At 44.1% G+C, this 19300-nt stretch overlaps 1 protein-coding gene across 5 annotated transcripts in view; it reads right to left on the bottom strand.

The window, feature by feature from the left end:
* Window positions 1–19300, bottom strand: part of KREMEN1 (kringle containing transmembrane protein 1) — a 56083-nt gene that overhangs the window by 33800 nt on the left and 2983 nt on the right. For 2 of the 5 annotated variants that reach the window (XM_086348562.1, XM_086348561.1), the window contains exon 2: window positions 2866–3028. In XM_086348562.1, the coding sequence (XP_086204688.1) occupies window positions 2866–3028 (163 nt within the window). Of the gene's footprint in view, window positions 1–2865; window positions 3029–19300 lie in introns of those variants that run through there. The other 3 variants (XM_086348564.1, XM_086348563.1, XM_086348565.1) reach the window with 2 other exon arrangements.

Here is a 19300-nt window from a genome sequence, read left to right as displayed (position 1 = left end):
GTGCTGCTGAAACACAGCAAAAGATGGCAGGGGTTAATGGACACACAGAAAAGCCTTGCCTCTCTCTGCTGCTTTTCAAGCTCCCTTTATTTGGACTCAGAAGGCTGGAAACCTGACACTCCGGTTAGGCCGGAAATGGGCATAAAGACCCTGCGGCCTAAGCTTTTGGAGCAGCCCCTATCAGGCCTGGGAGCGATCAGCCTATTGTGCGGCCCAGAAGATAAGCCACCCTGAAGCACAAAGGGTCCTTTTATTTTTTGTGCCCAAAGGCAGGTGCCAGCACCAACCCTGCTGTCCCAGCCTCTGTCCTCCCACCCCCAACCCAGATACACAGAGCCCAGAGAAGCCCATTCCCATCACTCGCCATCTCTCAGACATTGCGACTGGGATGGCATTGGAAACATCATGTAAGACAAACATGGTGTCGGGTGTCAGCTGAGAAATCAAAGTTGGAGAACTTGTACAAAGCCCTTCTTTAGACAGTATTTCACTGTCATTTTCCTCCCTCTATTCAGGGTTTTGCTTTGATGTAGGATTTGGTAAAGTCTTTCGAAAACAACTGTTTGTTATCAAAGTTAAAACCATTCTGAAAAGCATCAGAAAAGGTTAAGAAAGAACAGGTAAATTCATCTTTGATTCCGCTTCGGTGCTAAAACAAAAGGTCCCAGGGCTCTCTAATGTGATAATAATTGACAATTTCAGTGTCCCTTTTTTGAAGGATAAACTTAGGTCAGGTCTGGTACATTTCACCAAATCAAAGGAGAGGCCTGCAGCCAGCCAAGGCTCAGGAGGAAGGTGGTGCTCCTGGCGCTTAGTGTTTCCTTAATGGATATTTACTGGTACGTGTGTGGGAGCCTAGTGGTGGAACTGGGTGCTAATCTATAAGAAAATAAATTTTTTTTTCATGTAAATTAAACCTCGTGGGAAATTTAAAATCAGATTTAAAAACAGGAGCACATCTGAGAAGATTTGCTTGATAGAAGGCATCAGAAGAATAGGATAAACGAACAGCCTAATACCAAGAGATAGTTTAGAACAAGAAGATAAAACAAAAAACAAACACTGGTTTCTCTTCCTAAGTACTCTTCTTAACCCAAGCCAACTATTCCCAATAGAAAAGCTAGGGGAAGGAAATAAGCCAGAAGTGAAGTGGGGTTCATTTCTTTTAAATATGAAAGAAAAAAATTAATGATCATGTACAACTTTGAAAATAAAATGTAAAAGGATTATTTAATGAGCATGTGTAATATTAATGCTAAAATGCAAAAGACAGCAAAACGTGAAGTAATATATAAACAAACTGTTACCTCTGGGAAGAAGGCCTTGTTGGAGAGGATTTGGGAGGGAAGAGGTAAAATGAGGACTTTATTTAAACTATATATATATAGTTTATATATATATATATATATATCTATCTGTGGAGAAGGCAATGGCAACCCACTCCAGTACTCTTGCCTGGAAAATCCCATGGACGGAGGGGCCTGGTGGGCTGCAGTCCATGGGGTCGCTAGGAGTCGGACATGACTGAGCGACTTCACTTTCACTTTTCACTTTCATGCATTGGAGAAGGAAATGGCAACCCACTCCAGTGTTCTTGCCTGGAGAATCCCAGGGATGCAGGAGCCTGGTGGGCTGCCGTCTATGGGGTCGCACAGAGTTGGACACGACTGAAGCGACTTAGCAGCAGCAGCAACAGCATATATATCTGTGGTGTTTGAGAAATTTTTTAATAAACTTTTAACACTTCTATAACAAACAAAAAATAAAATGTAACATAAAAAACAGCAATCAAAAAGCAAACTAAAAAACAGTGCACTAGTAGCTATGAGGGAATGGCCAGTTGGTGTCCATTAGAATCAAGATGAAGCAAAGAGATGAAGACAACACGGACTACAGGCCTGGAGACTTCAAGATAAGCCCAAGGGTCCTAGATGTGGGCAAAGGTACCTGGGGAGGGCAGCAGGTAAACACTGGGGCCCGTGCAGTATAGGTATAAATATGTTGTCTCAGCTGGGTCAACAGTGCGAAGATCCCAACATTCTGCTAGAACTGGGGGCAGAGTGTGTGGCTCAAAGAGTAACTCAGCGATCGTTTTTCCCTGCCCCAGTGGCTTAAGAGGCTGCCTTTGTACCTGTCCTAATAATGATTAAATTCAGCACGTGGCTGAACCATGAGTCACGTAACCAGGACCCTGGATATAAATACCTAAGACGTAGCTATAACCAAAGGTGCTCTGGTCCCTACTGACCAGTGACTCTCAAGCTGATCTGGATCACTGACAACTTTGAGAATCTGATCAAAGCCATGGATCATCTCCCCTGACAATCACAAGTACACACTTGAAGCACCATGGAGTTCAGCCCCTATGAGGGTCAGACAGCAGGTGAAAGAGCAAAGAAACACCCGAGTATACTGAAAGGAAAGAAAGAGCACAAATCTGCTGGCTACAGGTGCTCCCAGAGCAAGGTGGTCCTGGGCTGGCAGGATGTGGGACAACACAGGGCATCTTCCTTAGCTCAGAAGCAGAGGGAAGTTCGGGCCACAGACAGTGCTCCACTTTCCCATGACATCCACGGCAGCTTAAGAAGCTGAGTCTTCTGGTGGCAGCGCCAACAAAGGAAACCCTCCCAAAGAGACATGGAAGTGATCAGACAGGAAAGCAGAGCTCTGCAAACCAACATCAAAGAGCCCCAAGTTGAAAAGAGATTCTGTGTTTGTGTGTGTGTTTGTGTGCACATGCGCACGCAGTTTTGCGAGAAACGTTTCTAAAATAGTAACAAGAAAGGCTTTCTGAGTTGGCCAAAAGGAAGACAAAGCTTTGCCTAGTCGTGAGCAAGGCGGGAAGAGACCGGAGGAGGGTCTTACCTGCAGTAGTTATGCTCGCCCACGCCCCCCTCCCCGTTGGGGTACTTCAGAGTGTTGTAAGGATGCTGGAAAGTCTCGTTCCAGAACAGACATGGCTTCCCACCTTGCAGTGCCGTCCAGTTCTGTGTTCCCCTGTAATCTGCACCGTTGGCTGTGAAACATTCTAGGAAAAAGAAAAGACAGAGCAAACTAAGTTTCTGGCAACATCTATAGCTTCCTCCCTCTGTGCTAGATGTCCTGTTTTGTTTGGATGGAGCTGGAAATGGGTAGCGTTTTGCTGGATCCGAGACACAGTGGGTTGAGCACTGGTAGGACTGGGTACCCTCCAAAGCCCAGGCTCCTCTTGGCGCTTGCTTGTCTGCAGACACAAGGACATTTTCCCCGAAAGTATACAGATCCCAGCTAGGATATAAACAGGGAGCTGAAATGTATTGAAGCCCATGAAGTGAACCGGGAAAACCCCTAAATCTGGGAGCCATCCATGAGGAACTCTGGGTGCTCAGAGGGGGTCACTGCGCCGCCAGCGTCTCTGTGTGGTAACTGGAACCAGGGCACCAGCTCTAACTGAGCTCTCCTCTACGGCTGAAAGGCTGCACTGACACTTGGATTTAATAAGACCATCGGATACAGCAACGCTTTGGAATCCCAATCACACGGGTCTGGGAATGACTCACATTCCCTGGTAATGAAGAACAGTCCTCCCTATGCTGCTTGAGACGGAGGTGCCACAAAACAGACAGTCAACAGGAGGGAGTGGGCGCTGAGCTGGCATTTTCTTTCACCTCCTTCTGAAATTCCTTCCTACAGGACACGTTCAACATGGTCTGAGTTCCCTTTAATAAGAAGACAAAACCCTTGCAGGTGCAACAGTTGTGCTTCTAAAATCTGCCTTTCAGACTTTGTGGGGGAGGGGTGGGGGCTGGATGGGAACCTCGGCTGAGAGGATTTTCCCCCACATATTGCATGCATTACATTCGCAGAGGTTCACAAGAAAGGCACGGTACAAAGAGCGAGTTCCGAAAATTAGCTTAGTTGAAACTGACAGATAGAAGCACTTCAAACACTTCTTTAAGATGTATCCCTAGGAACCTGACAATCTGGGGGAGTTACGCTAACATTCTTGGCTCTGTTCCTTTCCCTCTCCTGGCATGTGCTGACCCACAACTTCCGGCATGAAGGACTCACACCTCCAGCTCCCAATGTGGGGCGTGCTCCTCTTCCAGCCTCAGCATGTGCATAACACGGGCAGGTCTATACTCTGAAACGTATCTGAAACCTACCCGCAGATCATCTCTCTTCCTGTACCAGCTTCCTCTCCCAATCTGGGGCGGTTTTGCCCAGAATGGCATGTTTTTATGGACAGCCAAAATAATCGGGAACCCCAGGCTGCACAGGACACCTCGCACTTCACTTACACGTTGTGAGAAGGGTGACTTGTCATGTTCTGAGTCAACCGAACCCTCCACCAAGAGTGTGCACGAATTTAAAAAGTTCAAAGGTAACTGAAGGAGGCAGCTCAGTATAGCAGAAAATCCACTGGTCCCAGACCTGATGCCTAACAGCTGTGCGACCTTGGATGAATCACCACCATCCACATCACTGCTGACGTTTACATGGGGTTCTACTGAGTGCCAGGCTCTGCTCTAAGTGCTTTACATCAGCTTATCACCAGCCCAGCCCGGAGGCCTTAACACCCCCACTTTGCAGATGAGGCGACTGAGGTTCAGGCTCACACCCTACGCTGCCTCTGACAACCCCTTGGCCTCACCCGTGCTTTCCCGCTCTCCCTCACCCTGCTTCCTCTCACAGGTGAGTCCTGTGGACTTCTGTCAAACGAGTTCCTGAAACTACCCTCTCCTCTCCGTCACCTTTGTCCCGTTCGCCATGGGAGGACAATATAGTCCGATTCGGGTCCCACAGCATCCACTTTCGTGCTCCCAACAACCTGTTCTCCACACAGGGCTCAAAACTCCCAGAGAGATGTGAGCACTGGGAACGAAACCCAGAGCCTTCGTCCCTGTCTGCGAACCCGTGAGACGTCGCCCCAGGCCCTCTCTCCACCGACCAAGCTCTCCCCTCGTCATTTGCTGTGCTCCAGCCACATTCTTCTGCTTTTAATTCTATAAACACACCATGCTATTTCCTGCCTGAAAAGTTCCCCTAATACTTCCCATCACAGACTAAACATTATCTCCTCAGAAAACCCTTCCCCACCATCTCCACTCGTTTCTCTGCCGTTCATTTGTTTCCTTCGTAGCACTTAGCATCACTAGGAATATATATGATCTGCTGGAGACAGAGGGAGACTTGTGTGTGTGTGTGTGTGCGTGTGTGTGTGCATGTGGGCTCGTCACACCAGAACCCTACCCAGTCTCAGGCTTAGAGCAGGACCTGGGAACCTATATTCCTAAAAATCTGCCCTAGTGATGATTCTAAGAACATCATGCCAATCTCTGCCAGTTACTAGAATCTTAATTTCTATGTGTTAGAAATCTTTTTCCCCTATCGCAAGTGACTGAGGAGGGGCTTGGGAGCCAGAAATGTGGGCTGACCAACGGAAAGCCTTAGCAGTAGACAGCAATCTGCAGGGCAGTGGGTCAGTGTTCCCTGATGACTTGATCTGAAGAAGAAGAACGTGGTGGCCATCCATACAAGGGCCAGCCCTCTGGAACGGGATGAGGTGGCATCTGAGAGATGGGATGGGTACAAGCAAGCCTGTTGGCTTTAGTCTGCTTCTCCCAGACCCAGTCTTGTTCTTAATTACACTAGGGAAACTGAGGCAGTGTTACCAGATTTGACAATTATTTTTTGAGCAGACTTGCCCAGTGCATGTCAATTGTGTGTGTGTGTGGCGGGGGGGTGGGGGTGGGGTGCAGGGGGACAAGAAAAACAAACGTGAACACCCTGGATTACAATTGTGTGCATCTTGATTTCATCAGAATACTAGGGTGGGTACTAGGACAAGAAGAGGAAGCAAACAGTAAATGACACAAGAAGGACTTTCTGGGTAGAGGGCATGGCAGGCACAGACCCGGAAAACTGCATAGACTCTTTGGGAAAGTGCAAGGCCGCTCCTCTGACCCAGCCAGAGTAGGGTGAGTATGCGGGAAAGGGTGGGTGGGACATGAAGAGGAGGGGCCAGGCAAGACCAGGATGTGTAAGGTCTTGAAGGCCACATAAGTTAGGTTTTTGCTTTTGTTCTAAGAATGAGAGGAAGTCATTGGAGGGCTTTGAGCAGAGAAGTGATGTGATCAGATTTATCCTTTAGCGGAATTGTAGCTGCCGGGAGGAGGAGGAGCTGTGAAGAGCGTGCCAAGCACGTGGCAAGGGGACCCTAGGTGGCTGTTGCAGATGATGGGCTGGAAAGAAGGGTGGCCTGGGCCAGGCTGGCAGCTGAAGGGTGGGAAGAAGTGGCTGGACTCTGGATGTATTTTGAAGGTAGAACCAAAGTATTTGCTGGGGGGCAGGGGTTTGATGAATACAGGGTCCCAGAGAAAGAGCAGTTGGCAACAACACCAAGGAGGTAGGCCTGGGCAGCTGGGTGAATGGTGCTGCCATGTACTACGATGGGGAGGACCCAAGAGGCACAGTATCTTGTGGGTGGAATCAAGGCTTTGGTTTTGGACAGGAAAACTGGATGGAGATAAGAGAGTAAGCAGATGGCTAGATGAGCCCAGGGTTGAGGAAAGAAGCCAAGGCCAGATCCAGAAGTGTGGAGGTAATGGCGCCTGTGTGGAGAGAGAGGACATCTGGGCCACGCCCTGGAGCCCTGCCACATTTCAGGCCTGGAAGAAGGGCCCAGCCATGATGGCTGACAAAGCGCAGTCTGGGAGGTGGGATCTTGAAGGGAGAAGGGGTTTTGAGAAGGAAGGGATCATAAGCTGTGAAAAGCCCTGCTTTATTTCCTGCCTGTCTTCTCTAGCTGGAGCCCACTCCATTCATCTCTGTTGGACCTTTCCTCTCTATCAGAGAACCCCAAGTCTTTTGTTTTGGGGGACTGAAGGAAAACAGCCCTTAAGTTAGACACAAGCCTGAAGCACTCGGGCTTAATTCTGCCTTTCTAAGCTGGCGACGCCTTATCTTTTTCTCCATCACCAAAATCCTTCAAAGTATGGCTTGTGGCATTTATTTTTTAAAAACTGGAGATGCACTTGTGATCAGAGGAGGATGCTGATGGGCACGGGCCTGTCCTGCTCTGGCTCTGACCTGGCTGCTGTACCGCCTTCACAGCCCATCCCTTCTACAACTCAAGTTTCTTCATCTCTGAAAAGAGGGCGGTCAGCGAGATCAGGAGTCCTAATCCTTTAACGTACACAGAGACCTCTTGGAGAACAGGATGAAAGACAGGGATCTGATTCCCCAGACAACCATCACATACACAACAGTTTACAGTTTCAGAAGTGCTCATGGAGCCCCTGAAGCCCTTCTATGCAGCTCTGACCACCTGAACAAGTGACACCTACAGAACAGACATACATGCACATGTAAACTTCCAGGACGAATGTTAATCTCCAGGGTTATGAAACAGTTTAAATCAAATACTTTTCTCACTTACTTTCTAGCAAGAAAAACTTCTAGCACGGAAAGAGCATGATACCGGCTGGAGTTAGAGCTCAGCTCTGTGGTTTACAAGCTGCAGGCATGCAGCTGAACTCTGAGCCTCAGTTTCTTCGCTGGTACAAAGGGGGATTCGATTACTAATAGCTTGGGACAAATGGAAGAATCAGAGGAACCGCAAGTAAAGCGCCTAGTACACAGTAGGTGCCCCGTAAATAATTACTATGTAAATAAACAGTGCATTACTATGGCACTAAACAGTGTAAAAAATTAAACTTTATTATAACTTTGAAAGTGCTGTAACAATCACAATCATGTAGTTTATCCCATAAAAATACATAGCTATAAAAGGCAATATGTCATGGATGGACAGGCACACCATTCTGCTATTTACAGTTCTGTTGACAGTTACCAGGCTACCATTCGGGTAGAAAACAATATGTAATGTTTGAAAAAGAGGGGATATATGTACATGTATAGCTGATTCACTTTACTGTATAGCAGAAATTTTCAACACTGTAAAGCAACTATATTCCAATAAAATTTAATTAAAAAGAGATAAATAAAAGGAAAAAATATATATGGTTTGAACCCTATGTTGAATTCCAGCATTCAGTGGATAAAAGGTAAGGCGAAAAACATATATGCTTTTCTTAAAATTCCAACTGTGTGATGAAACATGCCTTTGTTTATATATGCTACTGAAATCACATAATGCAATATTTGTACTTATTATAAGTGAGGAAAACGCCAAGTTAAGATCTTGTTTCAGGCAATTTAACCCTTGATGGGTTGTGTATACACTGAATTTTTAAAGTTCATGTTTAAAACTGTAATGAGGTATTCTGTTAAAATAATTAAAACCTGACATATATGAGATAGTGGTGGGAAAGCAAAAGATATTCTACTCCTCAACAACATTTAATAAAGTTGAAGAATAAGCTCTCAGTGAACCTCCAAGTCATTCCTAATGACACTATTTCCCTGAACCATTCCTAACCACACTATTGAGAAATAGAAATTTTTTCTCATACTGAGTCTTGAATTTTCCTAGTTTTCTGGTAGCTAATTACTAGTTAGATCTCTGTTGATGTGATTTTTGTGAGAGTCACCGTTTTTAATCCATCAAAGTCGAGTTTCTGTTCCACACAGAACCATTCAGCATCTCTATTAATCCTATGTTGGAAGAATCTGGCTGATTTTAGCCTAGTTTGAAATCAACACGAATCAACAAGCATTAAATTGAATTATGACATCTTAAAATAAGGCAGAAAATATTTTTCCGCAGGAATATCTTCTGTTCTTTTAAAAGGTATCTATTAAGTTTGGCAGGCAGGTAGATTATAGAAATACAAGGCTGAAGTGGAAAAAGCTCCTTTTAATACTTAGATGGCGACATAAGAGTGTCGTCAGATGTTTGCACAACACACCTGGTGCGTTTCCAGTACAGACTGGTGTCTGGTGGGAACTTGTGTGTAGGTCCTCAATGCCTGCGGTCCCTGACAAAATCATCTTTTGCCCTCAAGACACTCAAAGGCACTTCAGAAATGCTTATTTCAGTTACACGGAACCTGGAGGTCAAGAAGTGTGTGGCCCTGGGAAGTCAGTGCTTTTCTCACCCCAATGGGGCTGAGCCTGTGAGAAGAAAGTCTACATCTTTAACACCGACGGCTCCCCAAGGGCAGGGATTCCCATGATTACAAGAAGGCAAGTGATCTAGATCTTGATCTAGATCTAGATCCCCAGAGAGAGGCTAGTCTGTGGGGAAGGAGGAGGCCTTCTATATACATGGTGCATAGAGAATCACTTGCAGAAAGAGGAAATGACACGAAGTAAGTAGCTGACACTGCGAGGTTTAAAGAAATCACCTGGATTTGGGTCTCCACTTCTTCACTTGTGAAATGAGGGGATTGGAGCCAACGTCCCTTCACTCTAAACCCTAATCTCAGGATTCTAACAAAATAGGACAGAGATGCAAAAGTCTGAGGTAATGTGACAGGAAAGGCTTAATGACTAAAAGTCTCTTCCAAGCTTATAATGCTCTAATTCTGTTTCTCTAATGGAAGCAACGATTCTTCAGGAAAACAAAACAAAACAAAACAAAACTCACCTCCCATGTGGGCCCTGCCTCTGGAGAGGCTCTTAAGCGCTCTTTTTTGCTTAGAAGAAGCTACATCTTCAACATATATATGTCAAAGAAAAAAGAAAAAAAGGGGAAACTTCTAGGTGAATAGAGACTTAGGTTAATAGAGTCAGATCACCTAAATGCACCTTGTTTAGATCCTTGTTTGAACTGTAAAAAACACCCATGAGACAATCAGGAATATTTAAATACTGATTAATGGACTGGATATTTGATGATACTAAGAAATCATTGTTAAATTTTTTAGCTGTGACAATGGTAGTGGTACTATGTTTTTGAAAAGGGTTCTTATCCTTTACAGATACATACTGAAATATTTACAGATGAGATGATATGATATCTGAGATTTGTTACAAAATAATCCAGTTGTAGGAATCAAAGGGATACAAATGAAATAATACTGGCCTTGGTTGACAATCATGGAAGCTGGGAGATAGATACATAATGACTTCCTTACACTCTTCTATTTTTGTACATGTTCTAAATTTCCCATATTAAAAATTTTTGAAAGGACACCTTGAAAATACTAACATGTTGTTTTACAATTAATCTACCTTAGTTTCTTTTTCAAGAACTATGATCAAACTCAATCAACCATAAATTCACTCATCTAAAATCAAGACAGACACTCACGTACCATGTTCTTGGACTATGTATTCACAGTTCAACTGACCACAGGAAAAAGTAGTTCTGTACTTTTGCCCAAAGTAGAATTGCCCCAAAATAATCACTGTAATTATTTAAATTATCAGTAGCTTTTCTATTAAAATATCTTTCAGATCTTCCTTTTCATTCATAGGAACAGTGTGCTTAAAAACAGCATCCCGTACCTCTCAAAGTTATTTTAACTAAAGAATGCATACTTTTGGAAGAGGACCTAAGGTCTTCTATTTGAATCTCCAGCTTATTCATAACAGACGAATAAGTTGCTCAGTTGCTCAGTCTTTGCAACCCCGTGGACTCTAGCCCACCAGGCTCCTCTGTCCATGAAAATTTCCAGGCAATAATACTGGAGCAGGTTGCCATTTCCCACTCCAGGGGATCTTCCCAACCCATTAACAGATAAAATACTTGATTAAAAGACTGTTCTAAGAAACACTGAACCTATACTAAGCAACGGACCAGAGGTTTAAATTCAGAAGACCCATGAAAAAACTTCAGAGAGGGGTCCTTATTATTTGTTATGTAATAATTTGAAAAACAGATAACTATCAAAGCAGAGCAGGCCCTGAATGCAGGGCTGCTTGGGTTCCAGTCCCCAGTCTGGGTCTCATTTGGAATATGCTCTACTCTTACCCAGGGAGGGCCCACTGGACAGCATGCACGCCTGTCAGTGAAGCATGTGTTTTTGCCGGCAAGAGTCACTATGAACATGCAGTAGTGCTTGAGGAACTGACAGTCATTCTGTAGGATGTTATAAACAAATACGCACATCAAATTGAAGACCAGGAGATAGCTTTTAAGAAAGAATGAGGGACTTCCTGGTGGTCCAGTGGTTAAGAATCTGCCTTGCAATACAGGGAATTGGGATTTGGTCTCTGGTCAGGGAAGTAAGATCCCATATGCCTCTGGGCAGTGTAACTCACGTGCCACAACTAAGACCTGATGCAGCCGACAAAAAAAGGAAAAAGAATGACCATTCACCTACCAACATATACAGAAAGATTAGGCCAAGCTTCAGTGAAAGCATGAACTCTCTCAGAAGTCACTAGCTCAGCAGAACTCTAAGGAAAACATTTCATTAATTAACCGTGGACTTTTCTGCCAGTACCAGCAGGACATATTCTATCACAGCGTGGTGATGGCACCTCTCTCAGTGTAATGCTTGAGCATCAGTGAGTCTAGTTAAATATTTACTTATGAATATCCTCTTCCATCTTGAAATAAAATTTCACACTAGAGTTTTCACGGAAGAAAATGGGAAGCATAATAAAATGTTTTCAAGTTCAAAGCCCACTTCTCTGATGGACAATAACTTAGTGGATCATAAGTCAACTGTAAAGCATCGGAACATAAGACAAATGTTGGAGAACTAATTGAAAACTCAGGGTCCAGAGGAGACAGCACCACACTCCTATGGAAACCACAGGCTCTAAAACAAGTCCCACAGCGCCTGCTGTCCCAGCTCTTCTAAGACTTGATCATCTTGAACTGTAATTGCTCCAGAAGCACCTGGCCCTGCTTCCACTAGCCCGTAAGTTTCCTGAGCAGTTCACTCATCTCTGTGCTCTCAGCAACTACAGACCACACAGAACATGCCTGGCAAACATCTGATGAGTGAGGGAAGCAGGTGTATGGAGGGCTAGGCGGGGAACCCAAGACGGACATATTCAGAGAGCCCAGGTTTCCTTACCAGTTTGGGCCTTCACCCTGGCTGTCAGTGCTGTACTGTGAAACGACCCAGGAGAAGTTCCAAGAAAGTTTATGTAAATCAAAGTATTTAAAAATCAAATGCTTGCTATTTAAACCAAGGGAATCTGCTATTTAAATAGAATCCATGGTAGAATTGTTTGTAACAGGGAATGAGCAGCCCTCTTTGCAATGAATACACCTGTTTCTATTCTGAGTCTGCTTGCAACAGGAGACACCTGGCTCAAATCTACACCTCGCCTAACCATCACTTGAGCAACACTTTCACACTGTCTGAAGTTCTCGATCAGACTAAAAAGGAGATAAAATAAACTGATACAATCCGGCTTCTGGGCAAGTTTCATGAGTATTGCCTGTGCCCGATTTTTAATTTCAGACAGTGAGAAAGTTTCCCAATAATGGAATCCTGGAGGGCAGCCAATGCTCCATGGAAGCCAGGCTCTGGGCTATTCAGCTTCCCTTGGTTGATACGGAGTGGGCAAATAAATACAACAGCCCTTGAATGAGGAGCTAGCTGACTGCCAGGTAGACAGTGTATTTTAGGGGAGTGCGTGATCAGTTGTGTCTGACTCTTTGCGACCCCATGGACTGTAGCCCACCAGGCTCAGTATTCCAGGCAAGAACACTGGAGTGGGTTGCCATTTCCTACTCCAGGTGATCTTTCTGACCCAGGATTGAACCCACGTCTCTTGAGTCTCCTGCACTGGCAGGCAGATTCTTTTACCACTGAGCCACCTGGGAAGCCCCAGTGTATTTTTAGAGCACATCTTTAAATTCAAACCCAAAGCAATAAAGTTGTCGTTTTCTATGATTTGGCACAGGGACAAGTCCTAGTCAGAGATGCGGGGCATACAGTAGACATTTGATAACATTTGTTAGTCAGTTCCAAGATAAAGATATGACTCAAGAGACAAGTTTCAGAAATCCTGGCCATGGAGACAGCTTGAGGCAGAAGGAAAGTCTCAGTTCCGTTGTCACCTCCAGTCACTTAGAACAACGAGGACAGATGGTGGCCAACAGACTGATTTGTTGGTCAAAGGTTTAAAGTTTCAGGCAATGTTTCATGGATCAAGAATTTGGTTGCCAGATTTAGCAAACGGAAGTACAGAATGCCCAGTTAAATTGGAATTTCAGATAAACAACTAACGATTTTTTAAGATAAGTATTCCCAAATATTGCATGAGACAAAAAATTACTGTTTATCTGAAATTCAAATTTAATTGAGTGTCCTGTATTTAATCTGGCACTCTTACTCTAGAGAAAGTGGAAACATACGGTGACCCACAGACCTCCTTACTCCACTGAGACTTCTGAAGCCCTGTTCACAGAAATGCTTAAGGAGTTTAGATATGGATGAAGAATCTATTTTCTTAAGAGTGAAAAAAGATGTTGATCAGAGTCACCTACTCTGAGGCCCCAGAGAAGAGAAGGGCCAAAGAATTACACGATCAGGACAGGTTTCTCAATCTCGGCATGACTGACATTTCGGGTTGGATAATCCTGTAGAGGGGCGCTGTCCTGTGCGTTCCAGGACTGTCAGCAGCATCCCTGGCCTCTACCTGCTAGATGCCAGTAGTGCCCCCCTCCCCACCGCAAAAATGTCTCCAGATATTGTCAAATGTCCCTCGGGGGCACAAATCTCCTCTAGTTGAAACCACTGAATTAGAAGAAATGGTCAAATAAACAGAGAGTGTCATACTCATTAACCAGTGGTCACAGAACAAAAGATTCTTCTCAAGGGAGAAATTTTCAGCTCAGCCCGGGGGCCCCCTCAGGCCCGTAAGAAGGATGAGAGGACTAGTTATTTCAGCTAAGACAATCAGAAACCCTTCATTGGCCAGAAGCACTGGAGGAGAATCTTCGATGAGCCAAGCCGATGAAGTTCTGCAAGGCAGTGCACACATCACAAAGCAGGGAGACGCACCCAGCCTTTGAAGACGTTCCTTTTAAGTTAACCTCCCTTCCAACTAAACTTTTTCCAAATCTCTTCCTGCCATTTGGAAGCTGAGTGATTCTCAGCTGAAAAGGCCTGTATATACGAGGTGCAGATGGCAGCAGTTATGGCCCTCACCAGATGCTGCAGTCTCTAATTTGATTGAAAGGATATAATTAGACAACAGAAACACTTTAATGAAAGAGCAAAACATGGAGGGAGGGAAGGATTGAAGGCCCTTAACTGATGCCAAAACACCCACCAGTAATAGAGGCTTTGAGTCTGGGGAAAAGGAAGGGGAAAGCCCCTTAAAAGGACAGTCCCCATCCTGTTTATTTCCCCATAGACACAGGAATAGGGATTTTATTACTGTAGATTTCCACTGTATTTTATGTGGGAACAATCTGATTAAAACCAGAAGTCGTCTTCGGAAGAACATCAAAGAAAAACAAATATGGCTTCTGTGGTCATTATTAAAAATATTTTTACCAGTCCAATAATTTTCTTTGAAGATGAATTTTTATAGATTGAACAGCAGCAAGTAATTTATATACTGTGATGATACTGGTTAACAATCCCTACTGTTCTAGAATAGAACTACTTGGCCGCCATGTTTTCATCCAATGTCAGGACACCAAAGAACATGGACAGCCACTTAACGTTTGGAAGATATCAAGAAACTGGGGAGAGTCAGTCCTATAAGTCAACTCTACAACTGTTCTGAATCATCTTTAAAAGTTGCCTCTGCTGTTTTTATTATTTCCTAGCTTTCAAACTTTGAGTGTGAGTACACTGCTCTGGTTCTAACCAAGAATCTAACCAAACTGAAAGAAGTCCAGCCCTCAAAGTCTGAAGTTGCTAATGTGGTGTGACACTCTGGTTTGGAAGCCTCCTCAGCCCACTAGAAGTGGGACCCCGCCCTCGTGGAAAATTGAACAATAAAAGTTTAATGCTCTGGCTACTTGCCAGGGATTAAATCAGTGGTGAGAGAAACTAGAAGCTGGGCCCAGCAAAGGGGCAGCTCCGAGAGGGTACTGTTATAAGTAGGAGGGAGACGCAGCCTTGTGTAGGAGGTGGCCCGAAATCTTTTGTCTATAAAGTTCTTCCTAGTCCCCAACCTCATTCCTCTTCAAACTGGTGCAAGTCCAGGCGAGGGAGGTGTTTACCTAGAAAGTGGTTTAAAGGCAGGTGGGGAGTGGGAAGATTTCCATAGAGAAGAAAAAGGCAGGTTTCTGTGGAGTGGCCATTTTTGAAGAGGGACAACCTTCTGACATTTCTACAAGGGCTTCTTTGCTTTCTCTGTTCAATCTGAATCCAGGATAAGGTCCCAGAGGTGAGGTCTGGGGAAGAAGCACTGCTATCTTGAGAGGAAGACACTGAAGACAACAGAGAAAGGGGAAAAATACAGAGTGACGGCAGGCTCCTCTCCTAGACTCACGCTTCTGGGTTCCAGCTGGATTCTCAAGATCAAAATAACATGGGAGCATGTCAGTCAGAGTTCTCACCCATTCACCAGGAGTCAGCCAGCAACTAACCTGCCAGGTGACGACAGGGGGCTTGAGGAGACCTCACCTCAAAACCTGCACAGGTAGCTTGCTAAGGAACACATTAACTTCCTCCTGTTGTCCTTATTCAGGAGGCAAAAACCCAGACAAAAGCTGCAGATCCAAACTTCCGGCCTCTCCCAAGTGTTTTGCATTAACTGTTCCACAGTACAAATACAATCAACTTGGTATGTTTGTTTCATTTTGTTTTTTTCAAAAATGTTTTAAAATTATCAGCCACGCTAAACACATTGTTGTTTTTCTAAAGGCCACTCTATAAAAATGACGACAGAACCATGGAAATAAAACTCAACTGTTTAGGAAAATGATAGAAGTTTGTTTTCTCTTTTTTTTTTTCTGGCTTTTTTTTTTTTTTTTTAATATCTCAGGGCTGGTGCCACCTGCTGCCTGGGCTTTCCTCTGAGAAACAGATCTCTCAACAGTTTGATCCAAGCAACATCTGCATAGCTGAACAAACCCTGGGCTGGTTCTGAGGCAGGCTCTACTTTCTTTATGTACTGCACACTGAACCACACTGAATTTCTTTTTAAAGCTTTTTTTTTTTTTTTTTTAAGTCTTAGTAAAGATCCAAATGTATGTGCATGAAACTTCCCTCTCGGACACATTATTTTTAATCGTGGTAAAATATACATAAAATTTACCTTTTCGACCATTTCTTAAAAGTCTTTTAAAGTCAGCTACCAGTAAAAGGTAAAAATTCATTCACCAAAATCATTTGCCTCCTTGTCACCTTTTCAGACCAGTGAACAGTGGGAAAAGAAAATCAATACACATGGACCTAGAGCAGGACTTGGTCAAGTACAGCCTGTAGGCCAACTCTGGCCCATTGCCTGTTTTTGTATGTCCTATGAGCTAAAATATGCTTTTTAAACTTTTAAATGGTTGAAAAAATTAAAACTTGTGACACGTAACAATTACATGAAATTCGAATGTGGGTGTCCATATGGGTTTTACTGGAAGACAGCTACTCTCATTCATTCACATTTTGTCTATGGCCTCTTTTGCCCTACAAAGCCAGAGTTGAGTAATTGCAGCAGACAGTACATTGCCCACAAAACCCCAATTATTTACTGTCTAGCCCTTTATAAAAAATGATTGCCGACACCTGATCTAGGCCTCAGATGGCATTATAGGCTTGAAAATTCTACACTAAAGATGATATATTGCCCATCACACCAAATCCCTAATCTGTACACTGTGAAGAAATTGAAAGCAATATATTTTACCTTCATCACTGATTGCCTTTGATCCAAATAACCTAAATCATAAGTAAGCATATCAAGAATATCTCTATTAAATGTACCGAGTTGCTGTTTCTTAGCAGTGAGCTTAAACTGAACTTCTTTTTGCTGTAAGATTTATAAAAGGTCTCATTACATATCTCAAACACTTAAATAGCTTTGTCAAGGAGTGAGAAGTTTTCACAAAAAGATGAGAGTTCTTTGATGCCCGGTCAGTTCTGACCATTTCCCTGTCTCTTAAAACTAAAAGCATAAAAGAAACTGGCATGCACGTTGGTCCCCCTCACTCCTCTCAGCCCTTCTGTTCGTTCATGCTAAGTCCCTTCAATCATGTCCGATTCTTTGCCACCCCATGGGCTGGCTGTAGCCCACCAAGCTCCTCTGTCCATGGGATTCTCCAGGCAAGAACACTGCAGTGAGGTGCCATTTCCTCCTCCAGGGGATCTTCCCAACCCAGGGATTGAACTCGTGTCTCTGGCATTGGGAGGCAGGTTTTTTGCAGGTAATCCTATTAACACTAATGGAGTCCCCACAAGGGACAAAGCTCTGTACACTATGAAGTTCTTACTGTTAACTGAACTCACAGGTTTTAGGGCAAGACACATTACTGTCTAATGGGACAAAGTCTAGATGAGGAGCTAGAGGAGAATGAGTATCAACTATAAAACGATGTTCACGGCAAATGTTACCAGAGTTGAGACACTGCTGACGCACACCCAGCAGGCCCTAAATATGGTGAAACACTGATGGTGAAGGTGAAACACTGAAGGTATTTGTCTTCAGTGGAAAACTCAGAGCTAAAGTCCACCCAGCCTTCTCTTCCTACCTCTTGGCTGTCCCCTGCAGGTTAGTAAATTCCAGATGGGAGTCCACGTCAGAGAGTCCATGGCCCTGGCTGCCTTTCTCCTTGAAGAGGGAGTCTAGATTCCACCACTAACCTCTACATCCCTCCTTATCTGTTATGAAGGAAGAGAGAGGATCTCAAAGGATGAAGAGAAGGGAGATCATTTGGGGTTGGCTATACACTGTAATTAGAAGTATCACTGATAGGGAATGAGCTAACTGTTTTCATAAAGTCAGCATTCAAAAATGCAAACCACCAGTAATTTAAATATTACAAAATTATGCAGAATGTAAGTATTGAAATAATTTTTTCCATCCACAAAATTTTAGAGAAAATTACAGTATCAAAAATATGAAATGGCAAACCTGACATATCTTCAGAGTAAAACATGTTTTTTATTGGAATGGATTTTTAAAAACTAGTGGGTAGGCTCTAGACAGGATGTGATGGTGAAGAAAAACCATGTGTTATCTCCCTTAAATTGCTCTGGAACTAAAGAGGAAAAGTCACAAAGGCACTGATGTATTATATCAAGATGGTAGGGAAAGAAGCTGATGAGGCTCACTGAATTGGGAAGATGGGCCTTATCACAAATCATTTCATAATGGTTATTTATTTGTCTCTACCCCAGACCCACTCTTCCCAGGTGGCTCAGTGTAAAGAATCCACCTGCCAAGGCAGGAGACTTAGGAGATTTGAGTTTGATCCCTGGGTCAGGAAGATCCCCTGGAGGAGGAAGTGGCAACCCACTCCAGTATTCTTGTCTGGAAAATCCCATGGACAGAGCAGCCTGGCGGGCTATAGTCCATAGGGTTGCAGGACTTAAGGACTAAGCAAGCACGCAGGCACACACAAACCCCAGACCCTGCAATAAAAGCACACCGAGGTTTGAGGTTCACGTGACATAAGGGCTGCTGCACTTGACCCTTTCTACTGAAGCAAAGGTGCCTGAGGAGGGTGCCACCTTCCAACAAGCATAAGCACACAGCAGGCTCCCTGAACACTTTTCAGAGCTATTACTTTGCCCTTTCCAGGAGAGGAACCAGTTTATTTCCACCCGTACCTCTCTCCATAGAGGACATTAAATCCTGACCACAGAGATGGCAAAGTGGAGCTAAGGGGTTACTAGGTTACAGTTATGTTGACATATCCTGGCTCTCAGAAAGTTCCTCCGTCATTCCTCACATACGGTAAACAGTACAAGTGATCAAACTTTTGCAGAAGTTTTTGTGGATGTCCCCTTAAGAGGCCACTGATCACTCAGAAACCCCTTCCTGAGCCTAAGCTTTACAGCACTTGGAGAGCCCCCTTCTACCTCTCTCTCTAAAGCCAAGCCTTGCCTTTTACGGGGTTTAATCAGATTGGAAGCTCAGAGCATTCCCAGCGCAAAGGAGGTGTCCAGCACTTGGCAAACTGTGAAGCACTATAAAAAGAATTCTTAAATGTGTTCAGTGACTGCCTGCTGTGTGTGGGTGTGTTACCTGCAGTATATCCTTTAATCTTCACAACAACCAGCAAGGGAATTGCCATCATCCCTCCTTTACAGATGAGGAAACTGAGGCTCAGAGAGGCACAGCCCAAAGTCAGGCAGTAAGTGACAACATTAAACTTGATCTTTATCAGGAAACCAAGCTGGCAAGTAAACAAAGCAACCCAGAGTTTTCTTTCAGCAGCAAAATCCTGTCTCTCCAACATCACAGTCTGCGACTTTGGGTGGAGAGCCCAGAGGCTTGAGTTTTCCCACTCAGGCAAATCTGTAATGCACTTTTCCCACCCCTTTCC

The sequence above is a fragment of the Bos grunniens genome, chromosome 17 (assembly GCF_055505025.1).
Source record: "Bos grunniens cultivar Pamir isolate PY7600 chromosome 17, Bosgru_T2T1.0, whole genome shotgun sequence".
Taxonomy (NCBI): domain Eukaryota; kingdom Metazoa; phylum Chordata; class Mammalia; order Artiodactyla; family Bovidae; genus Bos; species Bos grunniens.
The sequence above is the reverse complement of the archived record's forward strand: the minus strand, read 5'-3'. Positions and strand labels throughout refer to the sequence as shown.